This window comes from Excalfactoria chinensis, chromosome 6 (assembly GCF_039878825.1).
Source record: "Excalfactoria chinensis isolate bCotChi1 chromosome 6, bCotChi1.hap2, whole genome shotgun sequence".
NCBI classification, from domain to species: Eukaryota; Metazoa; Chordata; class Aves; order Galliformes; family Phasianidae; genus Excalfactoria; species Excalfactoria chinensis.
The window spans coordinates 17042823-17067165 of NC_092830.1; the positions used below are offsets into that span (position 1 = coordinate 17042823).

The 24343-nt window shown below is 34.9% G+C and overlaps 1 protein-coding gene across 40 annotated transcripts in view; it reads left to right on the forward strand.

Annotated features, from left to right (window-relative positions):
* Positions 1 to 24343, forward strand: part of KCNMA1 (potassium calcium-activated channel subfamily M alpha 1) — a 403732-nt gene that overhangs the window by 340860 nt on the left and 38529 nt on the right. For all 40 annotated transcript variants that reach the window (XM_072340339.1, XM_072340340.1, XM_072340330.1 and 37 more), the window contains 3 exons: positions 6549 to 6642; positions 18433 to 18556; positions 21562 to 21786. In XM_072340339.1, the coding sequence (XP_072196440.1) occupies positions 6549 to 6642; positions 18433 to 18556; positions 21562 to 21786 (443 nt within the window). The remainder of the gene's footprint in view (positions 1 to 6548; positions 6643 to 18432; positions 18557 to 21561; positions 21787 to 24343) is intronic.

Consider the following 24343-nt stretch of genomic DNA (forward strand, 5'->3'; position numbering starts at 1 on the left):
GTTTAAAATTGCACAGTGGTATAACAGATTACCCCAATCCGAACAGTTTGGTTGCCAAACCTCATGAGGCAGTGACGGTCAGTAAGAATGTATTCAGTTCCATATAATTAAGAGCAATCTCTGTTTTGCAAATGCGTTTTCCATGGAATTGAGCCCACATAGCAGAGCAGGAATGAATTCAGATTTTTAAGAAACTTCATAAAAGTAAAATGCTTTTGCTGAACAACACAATACTTTTTAAAACACAAGTGTTTTAAGTACTGCACATTGTATTATGTGTCTGAGAAGTGACACTGCTGGCTAATATTTCTCTCCTAGTTATACAATAGTTCTTAATCTGAGAACACTGTTATATATGTGTGTTCAAAATTGCATCTCTGTGCTTACACATGTATTTCCTTGTATATCCCTATGTGTTTGACACAGGCTGTTTAGGATAAACACAACCAGTTTTACTCTCCAAAAGTTAAAAATATGTAACTTTATTAGAGGAATGGAGAATGCACACAGTCTTGGGAAAGCTTGCTCACGTCTGTGTGGAATATGCCATAAGACATACACTGCTATGGAAGTTTAGTGATAATTAGATCTCACACGTGAAATGATCACTTACTGAATTCCAGAAGTGAGTGTAAGAGGATGATGTTTCTTAAACAATTTCATTGGAGGGGAGATAAACATTATTAATAGGTTTTAGTCTTCTTCCATTGTTTGTAAACATGTTTGATGCAGGCAAGTAGATACATAAAGAATATTTCCAATGTTAGTGAGTAGTTTAAAAATAGAACAGAATGGATATGTTTTAAATTGTATGAATACATGCTTGACCAATGGGTTGTGTAGGGAGATAGGTCTCCACAGATTTATTTTATCACCTGAAAATTGTTTCAGTGGAGGGCTACCAAAGATAGAAGTACAAGATTTGACCAAAAAACAGTGACTCCAAGGTAAGACTGATAATTTTCATGAAATTTGCAACATGATACATAGCTTTTTTTTTTTTTTTTTTTTTTTTTTTCCTCCTTCGGAAATTATGCTAATAAGATACATGCTCTCCATGAATGATTTTAAATCCATCTGAGCTCTCATGAGTATCTGTTCTTATTACTATGTATTGGATCTTTTATTACGAGCAAAGACCAGAGAAACGCCAAGATAGACTCTGGTTCTGCTCTTACTGATTTTCTTCTCTGTATCACTCATGGTAGAGGCAAGCAGAAATCCCTGAATGGGAATGGATAGATTGATAATAAGTATTTGAAACTAGTTAGAGTACATTAAAATAACTCCTATAATCACATTTTGCTAATAGAGGTAGGTTTTGTGATTGAATACAAATGGCAAGCATGTGGATGGTATTTATGTATCTGCCCGTAATAATGTTTTTATCTGATGGTAAACTACCCAAAAAAACCCATGCCAACTTGCTTAAACAGTTTTGAGCTATCGTCTATTCAAAGTTATCCATGAAAACTTCAAGGCAAATCAAGATGTATGCAAACAATGCTGCAAGATTATCAGCCCATAAAATACTTCCTACTTAAGCGATTTTCCTCTTAATATGTAACAAAATAGGAGAAAATAGAAGATCTTACTGACTTAGTAGTATACTTTCTCAATAATGTACTCATTCATAATGAAATAAGTATTTGGAGAAAATCACAGCTGCTTATTTTTAACAACGAATGTTTGGAGGTATAAATTACTCTTTTTGTTCAATGAACTTTGATATGTTAGAAGATTAAGAATAACCATTTCATGTCAAAACCATACTTAGGAAAGTAAACCTATTATCTCTTTTTTCAGAGGTGTTATACCTGATCTGAAATGCACAATTCTCAGCAGTTCTAAGTATCCAACTACTTTTATCTAGGTTTATAAACACCGGATTAAATCTGTAACTTTGACTGCACAGTTTTGAAGTGTTGACTTTTCTTCTATTATCCCTTATTTATTTTAACAGCAACAGAGTGTTATACCTTCTCTGTCATTTTCAGGAGATTCTAGGGAATAAATGTCTTGTACAGCTAGTAAATCTCAAAACCTTTATCAACAGGTGGGAAATAAGAGTCGCCTCAAACACACTTACCCTAGGATGAGATTATTGCTTAAAGATGATAATATTGTGGAATAATCCTTTCATAAGTATTCTCTTATTAAAAAGATATATATATATATATTAGGGGAAAAGTAAATAAAATTGCAGGTATAAACCTTTATTTCAACTGTAGAAACTGATACTTTAAGCTTTGAGGTCTGTAATTCCACATGATGTCAAAATTGATTCATGGTTTGAAATAATTTCTAATACAAGGACATTAATTTACATTTTTTCTTATTATTTAGAAGTAAAGAATGCAGCTAGATCAAGTTACCCAAAAAGCTCATATCAGTTCAAGAATACAACTACTATTGCACTGGTTGGTGCCAAGTCCACTGAAGGAGTCCCGGAACCTGTTCCACTTGTTAATAACCGTAAAGGGAGCCTCTTCCTACCCAACAATCCCTCGCTGCTGCAACTTAATTTATTGAATTCTGTTGAACAAGGAAAATCTACCTACTGTAGATTGCAAAGGGCACTCAGCTTGCCTGTAAAATACCGCTACCACTCCCAAAAGCCTGGGTTGAACCAAGATCTCCGTAGGTAGCCCCATAGTTGGATGCATAAAGCAATTCCAATTGATCTGTGCATGGTTTTGCAGCCTGTTTTCAATGTGACTATGACATTACTAATGCTCTCTGAAGTGCTTACAGATGTGGGTTCCTCCAGATGCGGTGATTAATAAGTTAATCAAAATAGCTAGTCAACTAATGTTTCTGGGTGGTTTGTGCTTTATTTTTCATATGGTTTATTTGCTCTGATACACTTACATTCTAGACAGAATGAGTTTACCAGCTCTTACCGTTTGTTCAGTAACATAAATGGTATTTCAAATCACAGTTCTTTTTGAAGGTCCAAATATGGTGCCTATAAGTTTTGCTTCTCTTTACCTGAAAGAGACACTGAAAGAGACAGATTTATTTAAAAAAAATAAAAATGGTAGAAACAAAAACAAGCAAACAAACAAAAAAAGACAAAGGAAAAAGTTATAAGCTTATCCACTGTTTTTGAAAGACATTCCCTTTATTTTACTTAAAAAATGAAATGAGAATAAAAGTCAAGTAATATGTTGTTACAGATGTTCAACTCCACATTAAGGCTGTCAAAATTACCGGCACATCTTAAATCAATTCATGGAACATTGTCTGGAGGTTATGTCATTGAAATAATGAATTCTCTTTACTCAAGAATAAGTAAACATGCTAAAACATCAGTGTAACTTTAAATTAAACTCCAGCATAAACCAGAGTATCTGAAGCCTCATTAGATTTGTCTGACATTTTTCTAACACCGAGTCTTCCTGAACTGAAAAACTATTAGATTCTGTGCATGATAGACAAGCGAGCACTAGATTGTTACAACACTATGTTAAGTTATGTACTTAGGGATGTGCAAAGAAAGCTCTTGAAATTTATTGGAACTCAGAGGCTGGATTGAATTTAAATTCTATAATGTGTCCAATTCTTGAACTTATTTGCACTTTCCTGAAAGCTGGTAAGGAAAGTTTCCCTAATATAATATGACTGTATTTTAAAACAACTCCTGTAGCATAAAGACATCAGATACAATAAGAATGGGGGCACATTTTCAGTAACAAAAGCACTAAGTCAAATATAGAATATCAGAGTTGAGTTGTCATATATCACAGCCCATTATTCAAATGTGTCTTTCTTAAGAACAAGCACATCAAAGACTCCCTTTTAAATTAACACAGGCAAAACCCATGAAACTAAAATGATATTTTATGACTTTACTAAAAATTTTGCTGGATCTGTTTCTTCAAATATGCAGAAAATATATAATTGTATCTGAAGGATAATCATTAAATATGTTTTATACCCTACTTATTACTAAGAAGTGAGTGATCGTTGCAATGCTTTTAGGAACCAAGCCATAGTGGTCTCCATTCCATTCATTATTCTTCAGTTGCATAGATTCTCTTCCCTTGTTCTGATAGAGTAGCATCTTTAAAACTGCAAAAACACTATGAAATGCGTACAGATTTCATTGAAAAACAAAATCTTGTATGAACATAATATGATTAACATTGATTATCTTTCATTACTGCAATAAAAATAAATGGCCTTATGGCTTAAGAAGGGCATTACTGTAGTTACAAATTGAGATCCCAGAAAGATTTGCTGACGTGTTAACTAGTGAGCCACATTAACCTTGGACTTTACAGGTAGTTAGTAATAGTAACATAGTTTGAATATGACATGCACACATCAAAAGAGGAAGTTTATTTACTGTTGATTCTGTATCAAAAATAACAACAGACTGCTAGAAATCTATATGTGATTACTCTGAATGATTACTAAGATTTTCTTTTATAATTGAGTGGTAAAATAGTATCAGCTGTTAGCACTGGAGAACATTAATGTTGGACCTTATAGTACAAAAGATTTTTTGTATTTTTGATATTTGAAAGGCATGGATGAGTCTTTTCAACTAGCTGAAAACTTAGTAAAGTACTCTTATTTGCTAGTGATTTTTATTGTTCACAGAAATATTTTTTTTATATATATATAACACAGTCTACAGTTGTACTCCTGTAAGATTTTGCATGTGTTTGTGATAGGTATATAGATTTCTTACAATGTTAAAATCATAAACCAGTATACTTTACTAAGGGTACAATACCAAATCTATTGACAATCTTTCTGTAGCTCCACTGTGGCCAATAAAATTAAGTGAAATTTAGAGTTATTACTACCAGGAGAATGAAACATATTGTAACTGAAAGAAAATTTCAATTGCATAATCTTGAGAATTTTCTATGAACTTATCTATCTCCCAGCCAAATGAAGAATCGGACTAAACTAATAATCAGTAAGCATCTAAAATCAAGTCAAGTCAGAAGAGGATGGCTTTGTCTTTTTGAATACTGCCTGAGAAGAAAAGAAAGTTAAATTAGTGAAATTAACCATTGTAAGACAGTCATTGCTCTTATCTTATGTACAACCATTTACGCAGCTACTTGGGGCATTTTTTTTTTGTTTGGTTGAATTTTTTTGTTTTCATTTGAAATACTGTAGCTTGCTTCAATTGCCTGGATGTGTTAGGTAATGCCAGGTCACTTAAAAAGACAGCACACCTCTCTTTTAAGGGCCCATTCCTTTAGTTTTGACCAAGACAAATGAACTTTCATAGCTAAAAACTAGACATGACAGACTAGAACACAGGGTGCAATAAAATATTGTCAGAAAAGGGCCAAAAGAGAAGAATGTTACTTAATTTCTCCTCAGGTAAATGTAGGGTGGCACATATCCAGGTTTGTAGTTTTGGTGTTCCTCCAGTGTAGCTCTCTGCAAACTGATTTTTTTCCAGCTTCTGCTTGTGCGCTGCTGATGTGTATTAAGCTCGTTTAATTCAGCTGCTACTACTACTACTAATCTCTTTTCTTTTAGCAGATTTCTAGATGTCAGTTGTATTACCTTCTAGTTCATTTTCTAATTAACAATAGGAAGAAATAAGTCTATTTTTCCTTCCTTCCATTAGAATAATTCAACATTAGTGTGAATATAAGATAGAAAGCATAATTCCCTTTGCTAGCAAATGTAAACGTTGTATGCAGATTATTAAGTACAGTAATGATCTTGAACCAGTACTGATGGTGGCTAATTCTTCTAGAGGAGCTATTAGGAAGCTGCATTTGTTTAAGCAATGCACACTGTGGCTTAGGTTATCTAAGAACAGTTTATGATTGACAAAAATTGTGAGTGATTTTACATCTGGAAATTGATCTGTCATTGAAAGTGCACCTCATCCTCATTAAAAGATTGCGTAACATATGCATCCTCTGTTACACAGGTATTGTCTCCCCACTACCATTCAACCTCATTCTGTTCAATCCTGTTACAACTCCCTTTTGTGAGAAGGGTGGAGTGATGAGGTTTGACTTGTGCTGGAGATCTGTGCACAATGGCAGACTGTGCTCACAGTCCTGACTAACTGAATCATTGAACATAAAGGCATTGAATATTTTACATCTCTTCATGAAGACTCTGTTATTTGGCATGTGAGGAGCAAGAACCAACTGGTGTCTGGTTCATTAGCAAAAGCAGGCTGGCAGCTGTTATGTTTGTATTGCATATAGTACTTTATCTTTCTGGAAATATAGCAGAGCATTAATTCTACTTTTCTGTGGGACAGATTAACTAAAAATAACACTCAGAATAACCTGACTGTAGTTCTCCCTCTGTGTTTTTGAAGTCTGAAACCAATTTGAACACCTTTGTTCAAAACCCTGGTACTCTTATCTGCTTCTCCTTCAAACCAATTTCTCTGACTAACATGTATTTGATTTTTATTACTGTTAGGCCTATGTTAGCAATGAAGTATCAGTGCGTGAATGGACATAGAGTGTGTGTTCTTTGCTACTTCACTTGTATTTCATATGACATGCAGAACAGTGCTTAATCTCATGAGTTCCTTATATTTCCAGTTGAAGATGAGCAGCCGTCAACACTATCACCCAAAAAAAAGCAACGAAATGGAGGCATGCGAAATTCACCCAACTCCTCACCCAAACTGATGAGGTAAGACTGTAAGAAACTCATATCTTCATCTCCTTTCTTCTTCTCTTCCTCTTCTCCTCCCCCCACATCAAAAAATAAGGGGAGGCGGTGGAAAAAAAGATTGTTAGATGGTTTCTGAAAGGCTGAAGTATTTATTCTGTCAGCTTGTCAGCAGTTAATGATAGAGCTGAAAAAAATTCTGTCATGAAAAACAGTTTGAAAAGCTGTTTGAAAAATACATAGGCTTTAAAGTCTTAGCTGTCACCCTGTCCTGCCCGTGTGTAGTTCTTAAACAGCAGTGGCACTAATGATAGCACTAACCAATCAGAGGAACTCGTGTGGTTAGTTTGCCTTAGGCAATTCTCTTTTTGTTGGATTCCCTCTGAGTACTGTTTTCTGTACTTAAGGCCATATGTGAGATGTATCATCACAATCAAAAATGAACCTGAATATTACCTTCCTTTTATCCTGTCGATTGAAATCAAATTTCTGTTAATTGATTTAGACTGATAAAAAAGTCTAATAATCCATATACTTGCCAAAGCAAAGTTCAAAACTAATGCAGTTTTACTAAGGCTAAAAGCACGTTAATTATGAAATGCAAGGATATTTTAAAGGGTAGTATATACTCTAAAAGTAGGTAATGAAAACATCATCATAAGTGATATTTTACCCCTGTTGCTATATGTACATTTTTTTATACTTGTAAGAGAACTATGTAGTTCTCTTTCATAGGACAATTTTCCTCTATGGGAGTTGTTAAAACTAAAACTGCAATAGGAAATTGGAATCTATTAAAATAATATGGCATATGCATTTTGTCTACTGTACTTTACCCTTTGGCTGCTCAGTTCAGTCAGAACAGGATCAAATAGTCGACATGAAGCTTTCTGCTAGGAGGCTGTTCCTCCTCTATTTTGTATATCTGAAGTGGTCAGCCTGGAATCGTAGCCCATAATTGTGTCCAGAACTAAGAAGCATAGCAGAGATTTTCCACTGCATACAGAAAACATTTAAACCTAGGTACATGAGCAGGCACTTACATATAGTTTGAAGTTTGGGTGTATGTATAACTGTAGCTACTCTGCATTTGCAGAAATTAAAGGAGAAAAAAAAAGATATGAATGTATAGCTCTTTATATAAAATCATTCATGATTTTTCTTTTATTATTGACATTACTTTGTTCCTTTAACAACTTTGGATACATCTAGGTAATATTCCTCCTTACATTTCAGTCAATAGACTAGAAATTTTGTTTGGCCATTTAAAGGAACATCCATATTTGTTAATTGTTACAGTAAAAAAGGGCATATTCAAGGACACAACTTCTACTAGTCTTCTTCACTTCTGCTAGACTACAGAACCAAAAGTGAAATTGATTCACAGAGGAAAACGCACCCAGCTGAGTCCTTTTCTTTCTTTTCTTTTTTTTTTTTTTTTTCTTTTCTTCATATTGGCCATCTATTTCTGTTAAATGTATCATTAAAACTTCTTTGCTTTCCTGTTTGTTCAGCCTTGCCCATATGACACTGATTTACATGCTTGTTTACAGTTTATGAGGAGGAATAAAATGAGCATACTGGCAAGCTTCTCATTTTTATGATGCCAGTTGTCATCCTATCATCATTTTCAGTTAACTTACCTTTGGACAGTCTTCTAATATAGCAGTAACAGTTTTAACCACTTATAGTTTTAAAATTGTGGGAGATTGCCCCACGACCAAATTCTAATTTGGGGGAAGTAAAAATAAAAAGGGAGAAAGAAAGAGAGAGAAAGAGCTGAAACATTTGGAGCTGAGTGCACTGTCCCTGTTTGCTATGTAAAGTATGCCTCATTTCTTTGATCTTGAGTAATAATAATTCTGGGGAGTTATACTGTTTTCATATGCTTCAAAGCTGTGTCAAAGTTTTGCTGCTTAAGGGTACTTCTTTATTCTATTGGCTCTTGGGTACTGAGATGACAGGTCCTCTGTACTAGGTGCAGGCTTTTTCAAGTCATAGCCTTCAGCAAAACATCAAATTACCAAATACAGGGTAACATACTTCTACACAAATGCCTTTCCAGTAGATATATTATACCATATATATTAAATACTTTAGTGTTACACGGTACATTTTATGTGCAATAGAAAGTGATGGTTTGAGGTAGCCTTAGGGGTACTTTTTTCCACAAGCAGAAAAAGCTAGTGTATACCGTATCAAGTATGGTTTTTACAGGACTTTCTGCCCGAAGGCCTTTGTAAATAAGTAATGATCAACAGATTGGCTGTGGGTTTTTGAAAAGCATGCCTGTGTCAGTTTGCATGATGGGGGAAGATTTTCAAAGTGGAGCCTGCTTTCATTGCCTGCTGAAGAGGGACTGAGGGAGAGTAGTCGTCCTGAGCCTGAGCTGTCTGCTCAGTAGCACATCAGAATTGCTAAATATGGGTCGAGCAGCAAGCGGAGAACTTGCTAGGCTTCTGGATCCAGACATTGTTTTCTTCTCTCTTGCTGCTAAATTTATTCACCTGCCCTCTCTTGGCACCCTCAGCCTTCTCCCAGACCTAATGCTCTCCTTGTCTTAAAATTATCTACATCATCTTAGCTTTTTTTCAAGGTGCTAAATAAGAGAAAACCAATTGAATCTGAAGAAAACAGTTCTGCTTTGTGTACAGTGGCCAGGCACCATTCAGCTATTTGATAAACAAAAGTGGGCTGTGTTATCTGCAGTTTTGTATATTTGCAAATTTTCGAAATGACAATTACTTGCATTTCTGCCCAGAAATATTCAGCCTATCAACTAAAAGTACACAAAAGTAAATCAGCTGAAACACTGTCCTATCTGCAGCTGTTAGTTACCTTTGCAGTGTCTTTTCTAAATTCACATTAAAAGCTTGTTTCCAAATGCGGATTCACTCCTACCCTCCCACAGAAACAGATGGCAGACTGTTTCCTCAGCTGTGGTCCTTGGTCTATAGGAGGCATGGAGAAGAGGAAAACTAATAGAGCTTATAGAGGAAATAGTATGTGGAAATTTAATTCTTAAATTGTAATCAGGACTGCAACTATAGAATCAGTTTCTGAGATAATGTTAAAATTCTGCACAGATACTATATTTCCATAGTAGCTGGAGCAAATCAGGGAAGAAGGCATGTCTTGAGGTGCAGCTTTTGGATTCCTGCTATCATTTGAGCAGAACAGAGGAGAGAATCCATATCATAGGCATTCCGTGGAAGATCATGACAAAAAGATCTGCCTATTTAGACCTGGTTGGAATGTGGATGTCTTTGAGATTCACCCACACATAAATAGAAATCTCTATTATTAAACCTGGTGCTGATAGCTGGAATAAAGACATCTTTTCCACGCTATCTTTTGATACTGTTTTCTCTAGATGTCAGTAAGTTACTAACTGGAAAAAAAAAAAAAAAAAAAAAAAAAAAAAAATAGCTATACAAATATCCTCTGCATACATCACATGTAGTTTAGATTAACATTTCGAAAGTCACTGTTCTAATGATTTCTGTATCACATCAAATGAGATCACACTCATGCAACACTGGAAGAATCCAGTGGTCAATCAGGAACTATAAATGCAAATTAATTAGAAAAATATTGAGCCACCTTGCACTGTCAGTATTACTTTCTACCAGTTTTTCCTCAGCAGAATACTGCCCCTTTAAACACACAAGAACATGGGTCTTCTTCAAATATAACTTAATCTCCATCAGGAAAAACAAATAATACTTTTGTGAAGATGTAAACACGAGGGTGTCCTATTACAATAAGATGTAAATCTAAAATGTAAGCAGAATGAAAAGAAAGTCAAGAAAAATAATCACATATCAAGTTTCCTTATTCATGAGATAGCAAGCTTGATGCTCCTGGTGTCAGGAAGTGAAATCAAATCACCTGTTCATCATCGGGCAGTCACAGGTTTTGATTCATGTTATTGATGAATAGCCACATTAAACATGAGGAGACTATGTTGCAAGAGTATCAAGTAGTAAAGCTAGTTAAAAAAAAAAAAAAAAAAAAAAAGAGGAAAAGAAAAAGAGTGTCATTTTCAATTCTAGAGTGACCAATAAAATGTGAAAAGCCCTGGGTTTAAATCAGAAAAGCTCCTTAAAAGGATTGTTGTTGGGGCTCAAGTCCTCACTTAATGCTTTGGTGGCTGCTATTGCATGAGTGGAATACACTGAGTTGAAGGAAATGTCAGCCCAGCTGAATCAAACTACCTCTTAATGCAAGAACAAATAGTATATGACAGGGCCCAAGGGGCCTGAAGAGCAAACAAATAGTTTGTCCCTGTCCACTCTGAACATAGTGGTGTAGTTGACATAGGCCTCTAGACAAGTAGCATACTCAGCAAAGGGTCATTATCATTAGTGTCCCTGATCACATAAGAACCAGGCATCAGAGGACACTGGGTTTTCAGTGTGATGCCAAGGAGAATTTTGTAAGCCTGAGGATTTTCCTGGTCCAAAATAATTCCCTACCAAACCATAAAAGTGGTTCAGAGTCCAGCTAAGTAACACAGAAAAAGTGAGATTTTGGCATACATTTATGGAAATCTAATGAGATTATTTGTCCGAAGGTGAGGGGAAAACCTTCTGTCTGTTTTCCTGAAGTTGGCTGTAGTATTCCTAGCATGTGAATGACTGTGCATATTCATCTCCTCATCTACCTACACAGTGCCATATATTAGCACATATACATACATTTCTGCCAGTACCACTCAGTTCCTGCCACTGTATTGCTGCTCTTATACTTGCTGAAAAAGTTAGCTTTCCATAGGGAGCAAAAAAAGTGATAAGAGATCTAGAGGGGGAACTTTTCTCAAACAAAAACTGTAAAATGAGTTTGATTTGATCATTTTCTGAGTCAAACTTAAATCAAGTAAGGTTTGAAGAGGTAAAACTCATTGATTAGCCATAATAACTGTTTCTATCTATGACCTCCACCCTTGGAAATTTTTGTACTGTACTCTAAATTTATATCCTTTGTTAAAGTTTTACTAAGGCTAACTTGAAGCAATAATAACATGAAACGATAATTAAACTGTGACAAAGCAGGCATTTAATAGCACAGTTCACCTCTTGGCTCTCTCATGAGTTCACTTCTACCAATACAAACATCAGGAATAGTTCAGCAGTCAGTCTGTTGTCTTAGACCTGCTTTAACAAGTTTATAGAATAAAAGTTTTGAATGGTAGAGAGTAGTATATGTTAACCCTCTGTTGCTACCATTAGTAGTTGCATTGTAAACTACTAGAATAAGAAAAATCTGAGACTGAAATGTGAAATCTGTAAATGTTTTTGAGATGAGATGGTAGCATCAAGAAGGAAAAGCAGAATTTTCCAGCAGAAAAATCAACGAGGTCCTTTATAAAGTTCACAGTTAAAGGAGACTCACTTAGATCAGAGCAAAGGAAAGAAAAAGCTCTTCAACTTGATACAAGGTTTAAAGAAAATAATGAATTTTTGTAATGCTGGTTTGTAACAGAGGTGGTTTTTATCATAAGGCATACAGTACACTTCATTTAAGTAGAAGAAAACACTCTTATGTTTTATAATGCCACTTAACTGTGTGTTTATATATGAATGAAAAACTAGTTTTTCAGGTTCTTTCTCCTACCACTCAACAATTGCTACTTCTGCCGCTTGAGCAGATACAAAGGGGAAATTTTAAAAACAGAGATTGCATTGTCTGTTTGACTTTTCTCCTCCTTGTTGAATTTGTTAGCTAAAAGTCTGAAAATTAACTATTTTGTTACTTTCTTACATAAAGAAATTCATACTTCAGAAGCGTAATCTCAGCATGTCCTGAGGTATGAAGATATTTTAATGACCAAAATTCTTTCAGTAAGCAGCTATATATCAGCATCCTTGGTAGCCTTGATAAATTAATATGAACTCATCAGTAATTCTTTTGAGGACAAAAAAAAAAAAACAAAAAAACAAAAAAAAAAACAAAAAAACAAAAAAAACCAAACAAACACTTTTTTGGTATTTGTGTGGAGAAATGGGGAGGAAGGAGGATTGTTCCAGCCCATAAGCTGGCACTAGGTACAATTCCTGTATTAGATACATTCTTTGCCGATCTAGGGAAGGAGTAAGGTGGAGCAATGTTGAAGCCAGTATTAGTACAGATTCTGTATATGACAACAAATGCATTTAATAGTAAAACCTCAAGATTTCTTTCTCTAGTTACATGCAGTTTTCTTCTGGAAAGCACCTTGCATCTGTGCACTGAATCCTTACAAACTTCATTGCTGATTAACCTGTGAAAGTAAAGATCAGTAGTAGTGTCATTAGTATGATACACGTGGACAACAAATTCTCATTACAAGCTAATGCCTTTCACACAGACTGCAGAGGGTCACGAGTAACAGCTAATGGTAGCCGACAAATGTTGGGTGTATTAGTCACAAAACATTTGCTGAATTCCATCAGAATGTCGTGACAACCTTCACAGCTAGTCCCAGTGAGCTGCAGGAGTCGGTGAAGTTTGCCTGTGACAAGCCGTCACTCTATCTTGGTTGAGCTTTATAGCACCAGTCAAAGCAGTCAGAGAAGATTGAAGTGACAGAGGCCCACTGAGTAAATAGTGAAACATGCAGCACATCATGAAATATTCAGCCAGGGTGTAAAAGCTCTAAATGCTTTTTCAATTATTAGCACCTGCACTGGCTGCATACATCTAACACTAACAGCATGTTAATTGCCACAATTTGTTAGGATAGTTGTAGGAGAAATTTCAAAGGCATGAGACATTCTCTTGTGTGCCTTCAATCTTGTCTTCAGCAAACCATGCCCTCCCTTCTAAAATTAAATATATTTGTGCTTATGCTCACAAACACACTCATTCACCCACAAAATCAGTTAGAAAAACTCAAAAGTCCATGGCCCATATGTAAGGTGAGTTTCAACCCTGAACCTCAAGTATCAGACTGCTTACTGTCTTTTTGTATGCAAAAAACAGGCATGGTTTATCTGCATGAGAAGAGTAAAACTGCAGACTTTTACAAGAATGTGAAAAAGAGAGGTTATGTTGCTCTTGTGGATGTTTTTGCCATTGATTTTATATAGGGGTAGAACAAAAGAGTCAAATCATGTTTTTAATGATGTGAAAAGACTACAAGTTTTCAAAAAACATCAGGGTCTGTACTGCTCCTGTGGTATTCTAGTTCCTAGCTCCCAAAATACAGAATTCCACTGGAGATCTGTGAGTGTATATTGCTCTCATGCACAATTGCACGTAAGTGATAGCTGCAGGGTTAAGACAAGGTGACAAAGGATATGCTTACAATTGTCAGTCTTCCCAATTCTGTCCTTCTCCTGTTATTACTCAGAAGATCCAGACTCAAAAACTGAAAGTAGATAAGTTTGCACTAGTTATACTGCAAGGAAAGCAGTATTTCTTAAAATGTAATGTTGGCTTCCTTGTAGCAAGTTTCTCGAAGATGGTATTTATGGTTCTGCTGTTGTCTTCCAGTCAAGCTTTTGGGGGTTGCTAATGTAGCATGGCTTTTGCTGTCTTTTTCAAGTTTAATTTATCAGAAGTTGTGTAAAATGTTTTTCAAAAATTGAAAAGATTGTATTTTGCTCTCCTTTTAAAGTCATGTGTATGTAGTATCCCCCATGAGAACCAGAAAAACTGTATTTAAACTGAGATTATGAATGTGAAATTCAACTTATTTTCTCTTTTCCCACACACTTATATTTTCTTAGTTGGAATGACTAGATGCTTTACAAGGCAATTGCAAGACATGAAAACCAACATCAAGTCAAAACAAACATTGTGTGAAATTTTCAAGCTTTTTTCAGGCCATCAAGATATCTTAATAGTTCTGTAGAACATGACTGCAGCATGGCTGCATGCTAATACAGTTCTTTCAGAATAACCAGCCAATAACCAGCAACTCAAGCAGAGTTTGACAGGGCCATCTTCAAGGGTGAGGCAGATAGAAAGGCTCTAGAAACGCTCAGCCCCTAATTTGGCTGTAACAACAACTGTAATATTTTGTGCAACCTGGAGTTTAATAGGAAGAGGGTGTCCAAATCCTTCAGACAGATTTGATATCACTGGCCTTTGTGTGTCTGTCTTAATTAATTTTGAGTGTTTGCAAAACAGGTTTTCATCATCAGATTTAAGACAGTGTATTTTTATCCATAGTAGTAAAAAGCTATTAATGTAGCAATTAATAAAAAGAGCAGTAGTTAAAACAAAAATAGTCGAGCAAGTTCTGAGATAATTTTTGTTTTTAAATGTTTTCTGTCATCTGAGGAAAAAGTTTAACATTAGTAACAAACAATTTTCAACCTCTGAAGGCATCACCAGTGACTGCTTTACTGAGGGTAGAAAATTATTGACTTAAGACATGAAAATATTTTAAAAAAATAAAATAATATAAAATAAAAAATCCTGAAACAGAGAGTGTTGTTAGTCTTAACACAGTATCCTTCTCAGGCAATATTTCATTCCCTTACAAAAAAAGTAGTGCAATAGAATCTATTTGTATACTTGTTGCATGTCCCTTCCTGCTTGCTGCTTTTAAGCTTCACACTTGCTGTATTCCAAGAAGTGAAAGTAGAGGATCCAGATAGTTTACTGTCTTGCAAATAAGTACATATGTAAGAAAAAAATAAAGAAAAATATTGCCTAAAATATCAATAGAAGCTTACATATGATAATTTATACCCTTTACCCCTCTTATAGCACTAAACCCTAATGTAACAAGAAAACAAAATACCCAGGTAAAATTCTAATTTATTTTTGGCACAAATTATTTTGAATACTTTCTTAATAGTATGGAAAGCCTTTATCCAACAGAGAACTACAGTAGACTTAGAGCAATCAGACACTAAAACTTGTTTGAGACCTGAAGACAACGGAACATCATTTGATGTCAGATACCTGTTATCATCTTTCAATTTGTATCCTTTCTGCGAAATGATTGGAGTATTATTATTAAGTACTCATTTCTGTTAAAGCTTCAGTTGATCTGTTTAGTCTTGGAGCGGACAGGGCACACTGATTAGGAAATTAGAATGTAGTATTTTTTAGATTTGTTTAATGTAGTTTCAATGATGAAGGAAAGGAGAAAAGGAAAATCTGGAATATTTGATTAGTGAAGTCTGCTTTTATTTCAGTACTGCTGTAGGAAAGGCTTATAGAGAACTGTCTTATGTAAGTGTGGGGAAAAAATAAAAAGAAAACCATTTCACAGCTGATGCTCCTGATGCTTTCTCCACTTTTTGACCAAGCTTCTTATTTGGAAACAGAGGCAGACTGTTAAGAGTGGTATGGTTTGGTTGTGGTTAGACTCAATGACCTTTAAGGTCTTTTCCAACCTGAGCTATTCTATGATTTTGTATATATGTATAAACACACACACATCTATATGGGAACTGTTGAGTCATGGCCTGAACCTCTGATTGATCACCTGAGGCAAACACTGAGTCAGCTGTGGGAGCACAAGTGTAGGCCATTCACTTGGGTGACTGGAAGGGGTAGAGTTTGTCTCCATCTCTCCTAGACCCCATTTAAGGGCTGACTGAAGCTGGAGATTGTTCCCATTAGGGTTATTCTATGAGCTCAGGATGTGGGAGTGTTTTCATTTATGTTTGATTATCCCTTTCCACCATGATATTCTTTCTGTGATCTGTAGATGTGAGCCTAACCATGCCTCTCTGTATGTTTGTTGATCATGCAGCATCCATATAGAAAATGGCCAGATCAGAGTCCTATTAAATATCTGAACGTCAGAACAGCCTTCCACCTTAACCTCAGTTGTAGGCTTTACTGTAATGCATGCAGGTATGATAAGCAAAGAACACACTGTGAACAGCATCACAGTCAGCTCTCAGCTGGAACTACCATGGTTCAACTCATACACTTGTGGGTAAAAGTATGCACTCTAGATATTTTTCTGGAAGTTAAAAATAAGTGAACAAAATCTTTTGGTACAACTTTTGTATGCAAAAGTCACTCTGTCTCCTGCAGAGAAAGGAGCATACATTTGAAAAGTTTTTCTTTACTAAATCTGGATCAGGGTCTGAGACTCCATGTGGTCTCCTAGAGACTCCCCTGCTGCCAATGGGTTGATAGTGAAATATACTCAAGTCTCTTTTGATGTTCGCTTTCTGTTTAGTGAGTGTAAAGAAGCTTTGGAAACATTGTGATTCTTTTTCCCAGCTGTCCCACTTGTTACTTTACTGTGAATTAGGTTACTTTTTCTTACAGCATGAAGAGACTCTGATTTAACTGGAATAGTGTATTAATAGTTTCTCAAGCCCTTTTATTTTTTTTTTTATTATTATTATTTTGTTTGGAGTTGGCTCTGTTTGAATGAAATGAATTAGAATTTTTCACTGATTTCAATGGATATTCGAGCAATGACTATGAAATTACACAAATTAATCACCTAAAAGGAATTAGAGAATATGCCTTTCTTAAGCCGTATAACTGCCATAAGCATGATAATTTATTAGACTGTATTCAGTGTAAATTAGCGTATACCCTGAACAGCATTCAAAGTTTACTTCAGCAGACGATGGAAAAACAAGTGTCTTACCACAGCCTGCTGGCTCAAATGCTTGAAAAGCAGGAAACTTTGTTTTGAGTTTTTTACCAATATGGACTTTTCTTTAAAAGGTTTGCAGCAAGGAAACTCCTTTGAAGTTTGTCTGTCTGCCTCTGATTACTTAGCACATTCCTATATTGCAAATATTTTATTCTTTGAAATATAACAGTTCTTCATTAGAATTTTTCTAGCAGTCACAACAGAAACATTAGACTATAGTTCTTCCTAACACAGACCTGTTCCTTGCTTAGTTTTAAGATTTCAGGGGTCCTTTTTTCCTATGCATTGCAAACAAATTTCTCCTGTAATGCTTCTGTATAATGATATCATGGAGGAATCTTCACTATAATCTGATAGTTCTGGTGTCATTTGCTTCTTAGACTAATATCTGGTTCTTAGCATATAAATAATGGACTCCATCTTGTATGTGTCTGTGCTTAAGTGTGGCTGTATTGCTGGAAAGCAAGTTTATAGAAATGTCGATTTTCTTCTTCTTTGAAAAGCCTTTTGCTTTCAAATCTTTTGGAAACCAAACCAAACAAAAAAACCTCACAATACTTAGGAGGTTATCACAGATACAATTGTCAGAGAAAAATTGACATTGTTGTTTGGTATTAAAATCATGTATTCCAGATGTGGGCATTTGTTAGTCAGTCTGCTATAAAATGACATACTGCTGAATCTTTAAAGGGCTTCAGTTTGGGAAAGCAAAATATGATTGGGCAAATTGCTAAAATATTTAAAGTGCAGCCTGTTAAAGCTTTTACTGTGAAGAGCATCGCGTCAGAAGTTGTATGTGGTAAAAGCAAGTAATTGGCTTTCCATACTTATGCCAGTCAGTCAGCATGGGGCTGTGTTCCTATCCCTTCTACTTCATTGCAGATGCTAATAGCAACTCTGATATTTATTTTTGAGAGGTGGGACTGGAAAAAAACTTCCATGGACATGATGGTGTCAGAAAGCCCTGCTTAAAATCTAATTGTTATTGGTGTAGAAAGCATATAGAAAATATTTCATACTGCACTGCAAATTTAAACCTTAACCATTTTTTCTTTTACCTTTTTTTTTTTTTTTTTTTTTTTTTTTTTTTTTTTTTTAAGGTGCCTACATAGGAAGCACGTTGAAGTCTAAATTCATTTCATTTCTTACTTTTTTCCCCCTCTGTACATAGCTCCTGGGATATTCTCCCATCCATAATTCATGATATTTTCCACTTATGTTGTCCTCAACTTGTTTTTCCCCAGGCATGACCCCTTGTTAATTCCTGGCAATGAACAGATTGACAATATGGATGCCAATGTGAAAAAATATGACTCTACGGGAATGTTTCATTGGTGTCCAGCCAAGGATATTGAAAAGGTCATTTTGGTAGGTATTGATAAGCTGTGCTTGAGAAGAGGTTATTTGGACTAATAGAACTGATATTTAATCAATTGAGTGATAAACTGTGCTATCATATTGAAATCAGAAACACAGTGAAATTATGAAATTGAAGCTAATTATTTTCATTAAGGAATTATTGTTATATAAACCTGTATGCCAAATGTAATATTAAAAAGTGGTTCAAAATACACTTTTTTTTGTTTGTTTGTTTGTAAGCTGAAATTTGCATATTGAGTTTAAATCTTTAAAGAATTCATGTTGGAAATATTTAAATGCTTACATATCCCATTTAACTCTTTAAACAAGGTAGTAAAAATTCTAATACTGACAGGCATTGTTTTGCATTGTCTTTTATTTATTTATATGAATTTTGCTCTCTTAAAACTTTTCTCTCAATTTCCAATGTGTCAAGTAGCCCAAATAGGCCAGAGTAAGTAGTACCACTAATCTGCTTTCATAGCGTGTTTCAGTGAGCCTAGTTTATGTTTGTTTTGTTTGTTTAACTGTGGAAGCCATCAAACTGACTCAAGTCATTAAAAATAATTAGAAAGCCTATCATGATCTATCTTGCTCAGTGAAGGTTTGTGCCACTTGTGTTCATGTACTCATACCTAAGTGAAACAAGTAACTAACTCCAGATCTCATTCACAAAACTGATGATATTTGAAATGAACTCCCTGTTGGATCTTCAGTTTGTCGCACTTTATAAAGCTTTTCCTCAGCCTGTTCTCTTAGATTTTCCTGTACTGTGGCATGGTGCATCCAGTGATGGTGACAGCCCTGGTTTATTGTAACAATCAGGGGTAAAAAGCTTGTTTCCCCTTCTCCTCAGGGGTTTCTGTAATAACCATGACATAGCTTGGAATTGCAGTATCAGTGTTTAGACAGTCAAGCAAGTTGATTCTGAATTTCAGAGACTGAGCTGTGGGACAGAGCTTAGCTGAACAGTTTTAATTAGTCTGCATTTATATGTATTCAGCAGGCAAGGAGATGCAGATCTGCTGCACTGTGTTTTGTAATAGGCAGTGGTAGAAATCTGCCTTCATGTTCTGAACACATTTTAGCGGATGACTCAAAACGACCTTTACATGCTGTCCCACTCTGAAGAGTATTTATCTGAAAATGTCATTATGGACTGCATCACTTCTTATCTCTTGATGATACCATGTCAGTTTTTCTTCCTACTAGCTTGTGAATCCAAGAGTCTGACCAGGCTCTTTCTGGTTTGTGCATCATCACTGCTGATGACATTGTAAACAAAATGCTTCCCTACACCTTCTCAAACTCACAGTCTACAATTATGCCTAAATTATGATCTATGGAAATTTAAGGTTATCCTTAGAGATTGCACACATTCAAACTATACTATAATTTGAAGATTTCTGAGGTAGTCTTCTAATTGATGTTTGATGACACCTCAATCAGAAAGTAATTCTTTTTTTTTTTTCCCAATATGTGTTGACTTTACAAAAAACTGTATTTTTTCTTTTTTCCAGACAAACTATGCATAACTACATACAGTACATACAGATTAATAATTATAGACTGCCTCCTTTTACACAGTGTTTTTAAAGACTTGTCTGGTTTCTAAAATCTCAGTAGTTCAGACCCATGTGTAGTTACATGGGATGACTTAAATGCTCAACTCCAGAATTCACTTCTATGTTCATTTGTTTAAAGAGCCAAGACCACCATTATGGTAAAAATGAGCAGTGTTAATTGCCCAAGAGAAAATGAAAGCTCGTGTTTTTTTTTTTGTTTGTTTGTTTTTTTTGTGTTTGTTTTTGTTGTTTTTGTTGTTGTTGTTGTTTGTTTTTTGTTTTTTTGTTGTTTTTTAACAAATTTTGAAAATTACTAATTGTTATGTAATGAACAATTCTGCTTTGTATTCCAGTCTGTATTACAAGTAGTCATGCTTCCGCATGACTACATAAACAGGACTTACACCATGGATAAGTGAGGGGAGAAAACTGCAGTTCCCCATAGTCTTATTCATTGCCAAAACTTCTTTACAGTATTATATATGATGTGAGTGGATCTGCAGTTACTTGATGGAGTCTGGTAATATTAAGAATGGCTCCAGATATGAAGATCATGGTTTCATAGTTAGTTTATTTAATCACCATTGTTTTTGAATTGCATACTCAGCCAATACTGCTACTGATGAGATTAGTGCAAAAATGTAATTTTTTTTGTCCCTGAGATGAGAAGGTAATTCTGCACATCATTTAGATATTCTCCATGAGTTGGTATTTATTTTATTGTGTTTGTTTTGTTGTTGTTTTTTTTTCCCCCCGTTTCTATCCAGCAACTCCAAAAGCCTGAATGGCTTGAGAAATTACTTTTGATGATATAATCTTGCACATGAGATGTTTCTTACTGAGTGGACCTCTCTGAAATACAGTGGGCATTCACTATAAAGCAGAGTCATGCAGAGGGTTCTTCAATTGCTTCTCGTGGTAGTAGCAGCTTGTCCTAAAATAAGTATATTGACCCTAAGGGAATAAGAAGACACACAAGATTCCTGTGATGCCATGAAGACCTAATAAGACTATTGGACACTCATGCTTTCATTTTCAAATTGATCATGAAACAAGCTCTAGTGATTTGTAAGCTAGGGCATGATTTTGCATATATTTCCTATAATCACTCTAACAGATAAATGCACTGTAGGTCACATTTTATTCTTAACTAAATACATAGTGCTTATGTTGTTATACCAAGTCTTAATCCACATGTGCAGCAATGTATAAAGGTTCAGAATTTGGTCTGGTATGTCTTTCTGAATGCTGAAGGATTTGTCACCAAGAATGGAATTTTCTTCTGCTGAGCATATTTAATGAAGGATAAATAAGTATGAAAAAGAACAGCTATTATCAAAATGCTTCTTTGTGCATAAACAGTGTTGATAGTTGTTTATCATGATTTAAATTTCAATATATGATTTAAGCTTCTCTTTGTTTCATTTCTCATTTTGTTTTGTTTTTTAGACTCGAAGTGAAGCAGCGATGACAGTTTTAAGTGGGCATGTAGTCGTTTGCATATTTGGGGATGTTAAATCTGCTTTGATTGGATTAAGAAATTTAGTGATGCCATTACGAGCCAGCAACTTTCACTACCATGAACTCAAGCACATTGTGTTTGTGGGTTCACTTGAATACCTGAGAAGGGAATGGGAGACACTGCATAACTTCCCCAAGGTTTCAATCTTGCCTGTAAGTCCAAAGATATTTTGATTGATATTTTGTGATTTAGGACACCAACTGGACAGATTCAAATGGACTCAAATGGACTTTGATCATAGGCTTTTTTTTTTTTTTTGCTTTTTTTTTTTTTTTTTTTTTTTTTTACTTTTGTCTACTTATAGGCCTGAGGACTTACCTTTTCCCTTTACTGTATCTATGAAAACAGAGCCCTGTGAGACCTTATTAGATGATATTTGCTGCTGTGTTCAGTGCCTCATCATCCTCATTGGATGAATTTCAGCTACTATCAAACATATTGGCTGTGTTATATATCAGGCATTTGCTGCAGTACACTGCATGTAGTCTGTTCTGATGTGATTTCACTCATGAAATGACATTTATTTATGAAATTATAGTTGTATTTATACTCACAAAACCTTTAAAAAAATATTGTTACTGTATACTATAATGTGTCTGTATTTTATTTTATTTTTTTAATACTGAAGTTTGACGAACTTTATAGGAAATATGGCATTTCAATTCCTACCATACCCATTCTAAAACATCCTGAGCTTTTTGAAATCAAGGAAAGGTTCCTTATTGATCTTAGTGGGATAGCCACTGCCAGAATTCAGGGGTCCTATTTCTTCACTCCTCTATATCAGTATCATTCTCTTGTCTGCACAAAATGTAGAAACTTGAGCTACACTAAAAAAGACTTCCATACTAGTGATCTGGTATGTCCATAACGATAAACATCCAACAGAGATCCAGTCAGGAGGGAAATCCTAGGGCATAAATACAAGTGAAATACTTTATAAAGTGAGTTTGGGTGTTTTTCTCAGAGTAAAAAAAATTATGAATTTACCAGTTCCAAATAACTACATTTCAACAACTGAAAATAAATAAATGATGGATGTAATCTGAACTACATAATCAGGAAAACAGCAGTAGAATGGAAAGACAGGCTTCATTTTCTTATAAATTCAGGCTTTGTTACTATAAATATAGTTTTATTGTTAGCCATTAGCTTTTTTTTGTTTGTTTGTTTGTTTTGTTTTGTTTTGTTTTTTCTTTTCTTCTGGAAATTGACCCAACAGATGTTGTTACAAGATTCTCCTCTGTCACAGAAATTGTGTCAATATCAGATTTAGTCAGTTAATATCCTCCTCTTCCTGACAATCCTTTTTAATTCCAGTCACTGTGAAGTCTTAAGAATAAAGAATCAGAATTAAATTAATAATACTGTTGGAGCAGAATGGAATTCAGCTGCTACTTCCAAACTACCTAGTATGATAAATTAATGAATTGTGTGTTTATTTTTTTTTATTCAAAATTCTGAAGGAGCATTAATGAATACTACCTTTACTTTTTCCAGTCAGTTTGCACCCAATTTTAGAGGCTTTTGGACAAATTTCAGGTTAAGCAGCTTAAATGATTGATTTATGCACATTCATAAATACAGAATGTGTAAAGGAGTTATTTTCTTATATAGTAATGAAGGATGCTAAAGACCATGCAGACTTTTAAGGCTTTTATTTGTTTATCTATTTATCTATCTACTTATTTATTTGTCCAAGCCTATCTTGTTCTAAATGGTGACCTTAAGTTAAAATTATCAGCATTATTCTGTTAGATGTCTACCAACGTTACTGAGATCATACTGGTAGTCATGGATTAAATGGAGGCCACTTGAACCCATTACCTTATTTTCTATGCTTTTGTTCACAAAGTTAGCTTTTTGCTAATCTCTGATGGTGATGTGGTTGCAACTCAATATAGAAACACTTGTTCTGACTTGCAACAAAGAAAAACCTTGGATATTTCATATAAAGTTTATACTTAAAGATATGTTTAAGCTGCTGACTAAAGTCCTTAAAAAGTAAGCAAATGCCAATTTTCAATATCCTCAGGCAGACTTAGTTCTGTCCCTTTGCATAAAATCATTAAGTCTTTAATTACATTATTTTCTATTATTTTTCCCCATAGGAATCCTGCTTCTCTTGGTGCATAATACAGACACAAACAGCAGAATTAAGGTGGCAGAAATAATCATATCTTAACTTTTGAGTGCTTTATAGTGAAACCTTATCCATTCAATATATGCTATTTTCCACAAGATGTTTTGGACAGCTTAATCTCATTATCATTAGGCTCTTTGGGTGCCAAACTATGATGCGGCACATCAGAAACTCTTTTCCATAGGAAATTGTGTTGTTTTTCCCGGATCTTGCAGCCCTTGTGAAATTGAATATTTTGTAACTAGAGATGTACAGACTGTTGGATGTGAAGGCAACTTTTATCATTAAAAAAAAACAAACAAACCATAATTGGTTAAGTTTCATGTCTCGGTCATGATAACCATGGCCTACCACAATGTTCAATTTTAAATATTGCCAGCTCTACTTGAGAATTGTGGTAAGAGAGAATGGTGCATTAGTTATATTCATTGTTAGCCTTGTTTCTGTTGCAAACATTTTGATTACTCAACCTTGAAGATCAATGTGTTTTCCTTCCAGAAGTACCAGAAACATGCATTGAAAAGGATTAAGATCTTTTTTTGTGTATTGCTTTAGGTTGAAAACAG